The 13311-nt window shown below is 39.1% G+C and overlaps 2 protein-coding genes across 2 annotated transcripts in view; one reads left to right on the top strand and one right to left on the bottom strand.

The window, feature by feature from the left end:
* The window catches only part of srbd1 (S1 RNA binding domain 1), a gene marked incomplete in the record, with an annotated part of 63488 nt that overhangs the window by 1889 nt on the left and 48288 nt on the right, over nt 1-13311 (top strand). The window contains 2 exon segments of the mRNA XM_042220297.1: nt 742-1144; nt 1420-1659. Coding sequence (XP_042076231.1) covers nt 742-1144; nt 1420-1659 — 643 coding nt within the window.
* Nucleotides 1836-13258, bottom strand: LOC121814430 (S1 RNA-binding domain-containing protein 1-like). The gene is made up of 7 exons (XM_042220298.1): nt 12757-13258; nt 11943-12060; nt 11665-11803; nt 11369-11465; nt 11085-11274; nt 2974-3077; nt 1836-2046 (listed from the first exon to the last, which is right to left on the bottom strand). Exons 1-7 carry the CDS (start codon nt 12870-12872, stop codon nt 1935-1937), a joined length of 876 nt encoding a protein of 291 aa, XP_042076232.1. The 5' UTR covers nt 12873-13258; the 3' UTR covers nt 1836-1934.

A 13311-nucleotide genomic window follows, 5' to 3' on the forward strand; every position in this document is an offset into this window, starting at 1 on the left:
TGTTCTGCTTTTGGGAATTTTAAGGTACTAGAATTTCAGGATCTTGTGGATAAGATGGTATGCAGACAACAAACAAGTTTCACCAAGTCTAGAGCTAGTCTTTTATGATAATCTATGTCAAAGTCAAATTTATTCATATAGCACATTTAAAACAAAAACTGTTGACCAAAGTGCTATACATTTAAAACAATCAAAACTGATAAAAACATAGGAAGACATGACAGGCACAGGCTAAGGTCACTTAAACCCTAATGTCTTCGAAATTGCTACAGATAGCTTTTTTGCAACAGCCATCATCTGTAATAGTATTAATTCTATTAATAAGATACATACTTAACATGTATTAATCTATTTTTTAATAGTTACTGTGTGTAATGTGTTTTAAACTTTAATGGGCCAATCAGGAAACGGATTCTTAGACAATGACATTAAGGGAAATAAAATGTATTATAAAATGAAGCACTTTTAAAAGTTATATTTGTTCTATTTTAGTTATAGTGACAAAACAGGTGTTGTATTTTGGATCATTTGAAGTTTAAGGCCTTCTTTGTGAGGCCTTAGAAAGGGGTATTACGTGTTAAATGTTAAATATGTCACTAATTGTTCGGGTTGCTTGCATGTTATTAACTATCAATCCATTAAACACCTGTGAAAAACATTATAAAGTTATTAGAAAGGTTCAAGTTTGGTTCTGGTGTTATAATTGACAGATTTTGTTCTTTTTCTTTACTCCACCATCAGATCTTTTTCCCAAACGGTGAGTAGCGATGAGGATGCTGAGGAATGGAGGCCACCGAAGCCAAAGTCAAAAGCCCCCAACAAAACTGCTAGAGGTACTGCAACTGGTGAAAAGAAAACAACTGCCAAGAAAACTGCAAAACCAAAAGAGGCAAAAGCACCCAAAGAACCTAAAGCTCCCAAAGTGCCTAAAGAACCTAAGCTAAGGGCACCACGTAAACCTGCAGCAGGACGAAAAAAACAGGCTGCTAAAAGTCTAAAGGATTCTGAAGCCTCAGTGTTGGCTGGAATGGAGAGGAAAAAAGTGGATAACGATTATAGAGAAAAAACAGGAGGAATTCAAACTGACTGTCCAGAGGAAACGAGGGCTGAAGAGAGCGGGACTAGTGTCAGAACGAAGGAAGAGGTAAGGCAAACTTTCAGTGTTTATAATTACAGCCAAATGAAACATATTAGAATGTAATTATAATTTAACTTTTGTGACCCATTAATTACACAAAACTGTGGCTGTATTTATAATATTAAAAACTTATAAAACTGGACAATGAACTACACATCAATATTTACATTCTGAGTTGATGTCTGCAGAAAATGTCCATGTTCTAAATGTCTTGTGTTTGCATTTTTATGTTTTCTTTCATCTTTTCCTTGTTTTCCTTTCTTTCTCTTCTTTTCTTGTAGAGGGTGTCATTTATTGTGTCAGAATCCTATCAGAGAGACAGATGGGCAGACGAGGGGTCTTCACAAGCTTGGCTTGGAGTGAAGAAAGAGGAAGTAGATGCGGAGGATTTTACTTTTGATGAGCCCTGTTTAAAGAAACAAAAGACCAGTGCTGCCTGCATGGGACGGCCGACTAATTTACCATCATCTGAAGCGCAGTCTTTGAGGAATGAACTCAATATGAACTGGGACTTGATAGAGGTATTTTTATATATTATGTGGGAATTGTTTCTTTTTTTGTTTGTTTTTTGTCAGGTGGTAAAAAGACACCTCACTTAGTTTCAGACAGAAAATAAATGCTCTAATAAACGAACAGTTTGAAGGTGACCACCACCACCTGGCCAAAAAGCATATTTAGTTAAGAAGAGAATGACAACATCAACAAAAGAGAAACTGAGAAAGGATCAAAAAAGGATCATGGTGTAAATGGAAAAACTGATATTGGATGAAAAAACACTTTAAAATCCAAAATCCACTTACCTGTAACTCCTGGTGAGGAAAGGAAGAATAAGCCTTTTATATGAATCCTCCACTGCATTCCTAATGATTGCATGAAGTTCTTCTTTTGCAAATGTCTTTGGCCTCCACCTGCATTAAAGCAGTGGGGGTAAAGAGTGCGTACTTCTGCAAGGCGTTTCTACTGCTTAATGTGTTTTGTCAAAGCAAATGTGCCTTTGCAAACTGACTCTTGTGCTCCCAAGAGATGCTTTGCAAGTGTCATCAAAAACCCAATCTGTACAGAACCTTTTATTATAGTTTAAACCAGGTGGAGTGTTCTGCTTGTCATATTTGGTGGCACATAAGGAAACTACTCCTTTAATCATGAGAAATACGTCTTATCATTAGAGTAACATTTTGTTACCTTGCTTACAAGATGCCTAAGAATATATATTTAAAAATGGATAGCGTACTTTACAAATAGTACTTACAAACAACTGCTATTTGCTTCTTTTTCTATTTTACTGATTATTTAAATGGCTATTTCAGAGTGGCAAAAAACAGAATTAGCAAAAGTTGCTGTTACCTAGGAAAGTGCTGTGCTACTCATGCTTCCCAAAACTAATATTAAAAAAGAATACTAAGAAAATATTCAAAATTATGAGAATTGTTGCTTTACTTTTTACAATAATTTCTCAATGTAAAATCTAATTTAAAGATACCTGAAGCATAAGTCAAAAATAATGAATGGATTGTATTAAATTTGGAGTATTAAAAAAATATTAAATTTTCATTTTTGTCCTCTTAAAAAGCAATAATGACTCTCCAGCCATTTCTTAGTATTTCTATTATCGACTTCAGCCACAGGCAAAAACAGCCACAATACATACAGCACTGGTATCATATGTTCAGTTTTGTGCCTTTTGTACAAAAATCTTAAAGTCAACAACAGATGCCACACTTTCTGCCTTCTACAGTTCCAGTTTTGTATTAAAATTTTTAACAAAACATCATATGATCATGGCAGACACAAGTGTCAGTGAGTGTAACAGTGTTTGTGTATTTCTTGTGTCTGACCTGTTGTTGATGCACCACCTAGTGAAGTCACTCTTCACCCTGTCGGGGATGTTCACCTTCACTGTCAAAATCTTGAGACTCTCCCCTCGGTTAATAGCCAGCGTCTGCACATATATGCACGCATGAATGCAATACATATATTTCCACCAGTTACCGCACAGACAGTTAAACAAGACTCGCTGTTGTCCCTAAAACCAGCATCCACTGAAATCATAAATATTCAGATTAATTTATGTTTCTATATGTGATATACTTCATTTGAAGTATGATAAATAGCAACGGCTAGCAGAAATATTTTAGAAAAATGTATATTTTATGTGTATATTTTGTTTTAAAACACATAAGGCTCTGTCGCTTTAGTGCATGAACACGCTTTACTCACACAAACATACAAAAAAGAGAAAATCTTTGAAATCTCAATACACGTGCGTTAAAAGTGATGAGCCTAGGAGTATATCCCGTGGCCAGGCCTGTTTTGCTGTGCGGTCGTTCCCCCCTCAGAGGAACTGTTACATGCTGTTAAGCAAACAGTAGTAAGTGTCTGACCTTTTCAGTGGGGAACCTTTAGCCTGCCATAGAACAGGGCCAAGAAACAAAACGTCAATCTGGAGCCCAAGCGGAAGAAGCAAGCTGACAAATGCCACCACCATGCCACCATCAGCACTGAGACCGCAAGGCCTTCCCCCCACCCGCACCCACACAGTGCCACAACCATTACCACTCAGCAGCACCCTCGGAAGGGATGCGCCCATGTTCAACACACACACAAATAAAAACATAAAACACAGCTAATGGCATGGCAGAGACACGGATTAATGCAGCAAGTTTCCTTAAATAATGATGAAAGTTAAGATTTCTCCTGTGTTGACATGTTTCTCCCCAGGGCTGCCTCGCTGACTATGAAGAGATTTCTCAAAGAATCTTTATCAAAGAATAAAAGTTTAAAGAGGATTAATCTAAAAAAAAAAAAAAAAAAAGGCAAAACACTTCCTTATCTTGGAATTTAGGAAAGCCCATGAGTGAAATTAAAGCAGTAAATACAAAACAAAGCCTTGTTAAATCTGCGCTCTTGGGCTTTAAGTATTTTGGGTAATTAAGAATGACATATACTTTTATAGTGTTATTCATACGACACTGTCTGGCATCAACATGTGTATCATCAACTAGAAATAAGAAAAGATTAATAAAGTTTTCAGAAATTCAAGAATTCATAACACTTTAAGTAAATAGAAGCTGCACAGATAAACATAACAGTCTATCTATATACACAACACTATAATGTATGATAAAGATATAATTCAAATATGTATTTCTTATAAACAACTGCAAAAATGCACAACTGTACCAGAATTTTAGCTGCTGCTTCTAAGGTTTTATTGATATCACAACCTAAATGGAGAAAAAAAGAAATCTCTCCACAGTGTAGTGGTTTACACATTCAACAGAACACCAGTTCAATTCCAGGAGAAGACACAAATTCCTTTGGTATTGCATCAGGAAGGGTATTTAGTGTAAACCCTTCGAAATCAAACATGCAGAGATACGTGCTGTGGCAAGCCTTGGTGAATAAGGGAGCAGCTGAAAGTAGCTTTCTGGAAAACAAACAAACACTAAATTCATCTTCCTTGTTGTTGGTATGTATTCCAAATTCAGCTATGGTGCCAACAAAAGTAAAAGATCTAAGTTCATCCAACAGCAATTTTTGTTCATGCTCAGGTTTTTTCTATAGCAGATGACGGTCCTCAGTGATGATAAACACCAGTGTCTGGTGCTTCTCTCACTTTCTCTCAGTTTCTATCTGAGTTGGGTCACTGATGGGACACACAGGGTGATCTGGAAGGAAGGGTGATGTGAGACAGAGTAAGAACTGTGTTTGTGTTTTAGATGGGCCCAGAGTGACAGGTAACCAAGTACTGGCCAAACCCTGACAAGAGCAGACAGACCGTCTCTTCTAGATGCCCCTTATTCCTCCCACCAGCCCTGAAGGGAGGGCAGTCAGCCAACAACTATACTCTGTCTGTCTCCTTCTCTCTCTCACCCTTTCTTTAGAGGAATACTGTCATCAACACATCTATCCATCCGACATATCAAGGATAAACAAACAGACACACATATTCAGTGCCAACTTGCAGACTTTTTGACTTTGTTGACACACACAGGACACATTGTATATGAGTGACGAATGTGGTTGTATAACAGCTGAACAAAGCTGTCAGTAGAATGCTCAATATCCCTATATAAGTGAAGGCCAGTAGGATTAGAAATACAAAACTGGGCATATAATGGTCTGGATAAACAATAACCAGTAAAGTATATGGAATAATAAAACCAAAGTATCTTTACACAGTTTGATTTCATTTAAAAAATACGCTTTGTAAGGAACACACATGGAGTTTCCCATTCTCACTGTCGCACAGTGACGTGTTCTCACTACTGGTAATATGTCGCTTGGTTTAGGTAAAGGTAGCGAATAAATACATTAGGTGCAGAGCGTGAGGGAGGAAGGAGACAGAACACCTGATGTCCATTCGTAATCACTGATTACACAGACTTTGTACTACCCAGGTGGCAAAATAACATATTTTATATTTGACACATGAATCTGATTCAATAAGCCGCAAGTTGTACAAAGTTATAAAATCCTCAGAGCATCTCGGGCATTAAAACCGTTACATAAACTCAAATATACCACATGTACAGTACGCACACACACACACACACACACACACACAATTTTGCAGTACAAAATATGAACATACAAATAATCTTGTTTTTCTCCGCCTGTCCATCAAAAACAAGTGTTTAATTGATAAAACAGTTCCATTTACCCAAGCTTCTCTGCAGGCAAGCCCCAGACTGGAGCGCTGAACTACCATTTGATCACAGCGCAAATCGCATTAAAAACAGCCCACTGCATGTTTAACAAATCTTCCCTGGCATACTCGAGAGCATAGCAGCTGCTAATAGCTATAAGGTAAACGTGTACCCTTCAAAGAAGGCCTCAAATCATGTTAGTCGGAATTAAATCTGAGCTAAAGAGGGCACAGCTTAGCCTGGTGTGTGGTGTGCTCTTACAAAACTGAGGAAGTTGGACAAGTGAAGAACAAAAGAAGTGGCAGGCGCAAAAAACTATCAGCAGATGAACAGTAACTGAAAGTCGTACCATTGGGAAACAGTAACAAGAGATTTTGAATGTCCTTCATGAAGCCTGGAGAACTATTCCTGGAGACTACATAAGTTTGCCTTAGAGAGTTCAGGCTGTGTTGAAGGATAAAATGATACCGACTTTTGAGCTTGTTGAAACTGTACAAATTCTGCTTTTGTCTTATATACGCTACAATAAATCACTGTACTTTTTCCCCCATTTTCACTCATAAGAAATCATAAGAAAAGTTGGATTTTTTGTGCCTGAAATCATTAGCTGGTTAACAAGACAACAAAAAGTACTGAATTACTCATTTATTCCTATAATTTGTTTATATTTTCAGCCCTTTTTTCAAGAAAAGTTGAAAAATGCCAAACCAAAAAGTTTCAACTTCTAAAGTTCAGGAATGCACTCTTTTCCTTCACTTTGTGTGGTCATAAAAATCAGTGACATGGATTTTAGAAGGCAGCACGAGAAAAATCATCCACCAAATCTGTTATTATGGATTCAGAATTAAACTTGGGTGTCATTTCAAGCCCGTACTTTTGAATCAAGGTGAACACCTAATGTTCAGATGTTATCTTCTTGCTTAATTCTTTTCCTTAATGTATTTAACTTTGACGATGAATTAAGATGTGCCAACACCAAAACCTAGAATCCCTTTTATGTGTTACTTCATTAAGGAGATTAAAATTCTGAAGATGTACTTTCCATGCTACCTAATTTTGTTTTCCACCACAGGAGATCTATTCTTTCCACACCTTAATACAATGCCTTGCACTTTATTTTTAACAAACTACCATGGCTGGGGCTTAATAAAAATGTGCTAAAGCAAACGGGCAAGTGTGTGCTCACACACATGCCTCCTGTCAAAACACATCTCCCACCTGCTCCCCCTAACTGCCAACTTGACGGCTAGAAAAGGTTCATATTAGCCGGAATCTGACAGCTCGCAGGGTCACAGCAGCCTGTGGATTAACGCTCCGTGACAAAGGCGAGTCATCGAATTAAAGGCCTTGCATAGAAAGGGGAGGAGAGGCGCAAAGCGGAGGTGATGAGTGGATTGGAGGGCTGACGTTTAGTCAGAAAAAGAGGGAGGCAGAGTAGAGCGAAGCAGGAGAGATAAGTGACGGAAGCACCTCAGCACCACTCATCTGTTCATGCTCTGCCTTCCCTTACTGCCCCCCACTCCTTCTCCCCGTCCTTTTGTCCGCCTGTGGGCCCAGCAGCAGTAGCTGTCACTACAGGAGAGCGCCTGTCAATCAAAGCTCCCTAATCCAATGGCATGTCGGCAGGGGACATGTCACATATGTTAAGAAGAGAAAATGAGGGGACTCACAGGGTGCGCTTGTGTGTGAGCAAGTGTGTGTATGCATGTGCGTATGCGATTAAATGACTGTAGGGCAGAGAGCGGTTGCCAGAGAGTGTGGTGTGGCAGAGACAGCAGATGATGGAAGCTGTGGTGACACATGAGGCCCGGGCCCAACTCTGAGTAACCCACCAGTCACTAGAGGGACAGAGGGGGAGCAGAGGATGTGGTGCAAGATGCAGGAGGGCTAAATATGAAGGCACAGACAAGGCTAACTGTGACTGACATGGCTAGCATTCAGAAGTGGCATGCATTAAGCAGACAGAAATGACACAAGCAGATGGTGTGCATTTGTTCATGTTTATGTGCATGCGTGTGTGTATTTGAGAACTAGGGTAGTCAAAACACACTCCACAGCTGTAAATGACCTTTATGATCATCAAGAAGACTTGACTTATTTGTTGCTTTTCAAGTTTATTTGTTTTGTATGTATTTTCTCTTATGGCTGGGTTATTACTTGTCTCATTAGTTATATCATAAAAGTAAAGGTGTTAGAAGGAGTAATTCCAGTTGAGGTAAAAAAAAAATGGCACAAGAAAAAGTGTGAGTCTCAGTAGCGTAAATGTATCTTACAAATAAAGCAAACTGTCATTCTTTTTGTTTGGTTTTCGCTGTGGAGCAATTTTAGCCACCCTTTTCCGCAGAATTGTTCAAATTGAGCTACACTGAAGGGTTTTTGAACATGAACAGCCTATTTAATGTCATGCTAAAGCCTTTCAATTGGACTTAAGCTTGGACTTTGACTAGGCCATTCAAAACCTTTAATTTGTTTTCTGTTTTTTTTGTTTAAGCCATTCAGAGGTGGACTTTCAGGTATGTTTCAGATAACTGTCCCACTTTGTAACCTAAGTGTACTTGAATTTCAGGGAACAAACTGATGGCCAGATATTCAGGATTCAGAATTCATGGTTTCATCAAATACAAGTCACCCAGGTTCTCAAGAAGCAAGGTAGTCCCAGAACACCAAATTTCTACCACTATGTATGCTTGTTGGCACAATATTCTTATTATGAAATGCAGTGTTAGTTTTATGTCAGATGTAAAAGGAGTGAAAACTCCCAAAAAGTTACATTTTTGTTTCATCAGTCTACAGAATATTTTCTCAAATGTCTGTGAGATTATCGTTTATTTATTTATATAGCACATTTAATTACAAGACCAACGTTAACCAAAGTGCTGTACAAAAATACCAAATAACTAGTACCAAATAACTTATAATATTAGTACCAAACACCAAATACCTCTCATACTGTATTAAAAGCCAGTGAATACAAATGTGTTTTAAGATGAGATTAAAAAGACTGACAGTAGTCGCCTGTCTGATGTAGGGTAGATTATTCCACAGTTTAGGCTACGACCCCAAACGCTCGATCGCCTCTGTGAACCAGCCTTCGACCTTGGTATGGCTAAAAGCAAAAGATCATTTGATCTAAGAGATCTAAGAGGGGCATACTGCAAGAGGTCAGACAACCCGGGAGCCTGTCCATTCAGGGCTTTGTAAGTCAACAATAAAATTTTAAAATTAATTCTGAAGCGGACAGGGAGCCAATGAAGGGAGGCAAGTACCGGGGAAACCGGGGAAATGTGTTCACATCTTTTAGTACGTGTCAGAAGACGAGCTGCAGCATTCTGGACCAACTGCAGCCTTGCCAGGCAGGTCTGGCTGACTCCAGCATATAAGGAGTTACAATAGTCCAGCTGGGATATAATAAAAGCATGAATCGCTCGTTCAAAGTTTTTAAAAGATAAAAATGATCTCACCTTAGATAAAAGCCTCAGTTTGAAGAAAGACCGCTGTACAACTGAGCTAATTTGTTTTTCAAAGGTGAAATTGCTGTCAAATATAACCCACAAATTTTTGGCATGCAGCTTAATAAAAGACTCAAGACTGCGCAGGTTAAAATGAGAGGTGCTGGGATTGACACTTGGTCAAAAATTATCACTTCAGTTTTGTTGTCATTAAAGTTAAGGAAGTTAGAGGCCATCCGGGCTTTAATTTCACCGAGACACTGAACTAAGGGCTCCAGTGGAGCAGGACAGCTTCTCTTCAGTTGAAGACAGATCTGAGTGTCATCGGCGTATGAATGGAAACAAATGTTATATTTTCAAAAAATTAGACCTATGGGCAGCATATAAATAGAGAATAAAATTGGCCCCAGTATAGATCTCTGGGGAACACCACAAGTAAGGGGAGCTGAAGAAGAGATAAAAGCTCCAAAGCTCACAGAGAAAGTCCTGTCAGATCGGTATGACCTGAACCACTCTAGTGGAAGGCCCTTGATGCCGCAATGCTCCAATCGTGAGATCAAGATGCTGTGGTCAACAGTATCAAAGGCAGCTGTCAGATCCAAAAGCAAAAGCACAGCTGAGTCTCCTGAGTCAGGGACTAATAAAAGATCATTAAGAACTTTTAAAATTAGTTTCAATTGTGAAACTTTAAAACCAGACTGAAACCTCTCAAGAACATTGTGTCTGTTTACAAAAGAACTAATACAATCTTTTCCAAGATTTTCAATTGGAAATAGGTCTGAAATTTGAACGGACAGAGGAATCGGGATTAGGTTTTTTTAAGTAAAGGCTGTACATGTTTAAAACAAGCTGGCACAACACCTGAAGTAAGACTGCTGTTAAAAATCCTTAAAATGTCAGAAATCTTTTTTTAATGTGTTGGAACAACATCATTGGGACAAGATAATGTCTTCATGCCATTACATAGTTCCTCCACCTGATCAAAACACAGGCTCAAACTGATAAAAACAGCAGAGCAGGTGAATATTTCATGTGAAGGCAGGGCGATCATAGATCGAAGCTGTTTTATCTTATTGATAAAAAACTGCAAGAACCTTTCACAGGTGTCTGAGGAACTATTAATACAAGAAGCTGGGGAAATATTCAGGGCAGAGTCAATAATTGAAAAAAGAACCCGAGGATTATTGGAGCTATTCTCAATAACATTAGAAAGAAACCTTGACTTTTCTGCTTTAACAATGTCCTGATACCTGTACAGACTGTCTCTCAACATGAGAAAGGACACCTGCAGCCCATCTTTTTTCCACTTACGTTCAGCCTTCCTGCACTCTCGTCTGGCTGAACGAGTGGCCTTATTTATCCATGGGTCTGGTCGTGGTTTCGAGTTTATAGTTTTAAAAGGAGCGACCTCATCAAGGACAGTTTTGCATTTATCATAGAAATTAACTGTCATTTCCTCGGTACCAAAGCCAAGGGGAGATCTTAAAACTTTTTTAAAAGCAATAGAAAATTGTTCTGTTGCAGATGGGTTAAAAACACGACAACGACGTGTTGAAATAAGAGGTGTAAAATGGCGGAGAAATAAAAGTATGTCAAACACAACAGGACAGTGATCAGAAAAAACAGCATCACATATTTCCATGTTTAGGACCGGTAACCCTAAAGACAGCACAAGATCCAAGTTATAGCTAAAATGTAAAGAGAAATGTTTATTACAAAAGCACTCGAGCAAAATTTTAAGCTTATAATCACACTCCAAACGGTTACGCTTCTGCTATAAAATGTATTTGCACAAAACTTTTAAGGTAGATTGCAGACAATTCTTAAAAGGATAATTAAACTTCCTACCTGATGGGGTTGGATACGTTGGATGTTACAGGTGAAGTCAAAGTAGAGTTGGAACTTGTCAATGTCCTTGTTTTTATTTTGCTCGGCGCCTGCTTTTGTTTTGTGGCCTTGGACAGGTTTCGCCTGTTCCTTTTCCTTTAATGCCGACTTAGACAAAGACGACTGTATGCTTACAAAACTTTTCTCACATCTGGCACAAAAAAAGAAAGACATACAATATTAATAATTCATGAAGATACAAGAAAAATGAATTAGATTTTATGTGTATGTAGACAGACTCCTACAATGTCTTCACGTAGGTGAGTGTTTCAGGATCTTTGGCCATCATATCAGCCAATATGTGCTCCACACCTGTAGCCACTTCTGCCACTGATGACAGACCTGTCACACATATACACACATCAATAATGTACTTTAAATGAGTCAATAAATCTTTAAGAATTTAGAATGTGATTGTGTGTGTGTCTTCATCTGCATTGCATAACCATTTAATTAAATCATTTGGTAATCATTGGCTGGTTCAAGCAATACACAAAACAGCGCAGACCATGACAAGAGTGTGCACATGTTTATCAGTTACCTTCAGTACCAGGTTTTATCCATGCCCTTAAATCTAGAGTGTGTGGTGTGTTCATCAATGCAGAAGCAGCGTCCTCAAGGCCAAGTGCTTTGGCCCTGCGAGCTTTTGTCAGCTTGCTGCCTTTCTTATAGGGGGAGTACTGCAGGCAAAAACACAAACACTGGACTGAGCTAGTTATTAGTGCTAGAGCCCTTTTCATGTGTGGAGAGTCAAGAATGAACTAATCTTATTACAGTTAATTGATGGATAACACTTTGGAATACAAATTTGATTCTGACCACATGATCCAGTTCATCAGCTGAACGGCAGTTCCTCAGGTTTTGTTCCAGTTCAGTTGTTAACACCCCATCTTTCTTCAGGGTCTGAACCACAGACTGAGTCCTCTTTGCCAAAGAACTGAAGAACAAATATACACATAGAAGAAAGACAGATTATCAACTGTGCAGGACAAACACACAGAAATCAGAGAAATACAAATCAGCCACATGCAACTATTTCAGGCTTTAAAGCTTGACATATAGCACCATCTAGCTGCAGGACTCAGTATAGTCAGCTCATGTGGTTTCACAAATCTAATTCCAGTATTCTAAAATGCTCTTTCCATGCTTTTAACATATTGAGGGCATGAGTAGTGTAAGTAGTATAAGATCCATCCATCCATCCATCTTCTTCTGCTTATCCGGGCCGGGTCACGGGAGCAGCAGCTCAAGCAGAGAAGCTCAGACCTCCCTCTTCCCAGCCACCTCCTCCAGCTTGTCTGGGGGAACACCAGGCGTTCCCAGGACAGCCGAGAGATATAATCTCTCGTGTCCTCGGTCTGCCCCGGGGCCTTCTCCCGTGGGTCATGCCCGGAACACCTCACCCAGGAGGCGCCCAGGAGGCATCCTTGTCAGATGCCCGAACCACCTCAACTGGCCCCTTTCAATGTGGAGGAGCTGCGGCTCTACTCTAAGCCCCTCCCGAATGGCCGAATTTCTCACACCATCTCTAAGGGAGAGGCCAGCCACCCTTAGAGATAGGGTGAATCTGAAACTTATGGAAGTATAAGATTCATATTTTTTTTGTTTCATTGAACATCTTACATTCACTTACCATAACTCCTCATAAACCATCTGGACATCTCGAACAGCATCAGCATCCATGTGGTTAATCATGTCTTTCCTGTAGCGCACCATGAACGGCACAGTGTTCTCCTCACGAAGCAGCATAATGATGTTTGCACATACCCATCGCTCCACACATGTCAAGTGGGACAGCACCTGGGGGGGAATCACACACACAGGAATTGCAACTCTGCATCTACTCTACATGCATATATACACACACAGTTAAGCAGGTAGGCAGAAAGACACAAATTAACCTTCAGCAGAGAGCATTTGATTATATTTGATATGCAGAATTCTGGATCTTTGTGTGTATTAACTGATCACTGTTTTTTAAATATGTCAGTCTGCATTAAGAACGGCTACTTGTATACTTATGATTTTCAAACATCAGTAATGCAATACACTAAATTTGAAAAAGCAGTTGTGACTTTTTTAAAGTGGCATTTCTCTCCAGTAGCTTATCACCAAAACTGCATATGCGAATCACTGTCACATAGCCTAATTTAATTCTTGAGTCATAACTTTATGCAAATGAAGGTAA

The sequence above is a fragment of the Haplochromis burtoni genome, unplaced genomic scaffold (genome assembly GCF_018398535.1).
Source record: "Haplochromis burtoni strain Fernald_Lab_line unplaced genomic scaffold, NCSU_Asbu1 Contig_46, whole genome shotgun sequence".
In the NCBI taxonomy this organism is placed as follows: Eukaryota; Metazoa; Chordata; class Actinopteri; order Cichliformes; family Cichlidae; genus Haplochromis; species Haplochromis burtoni.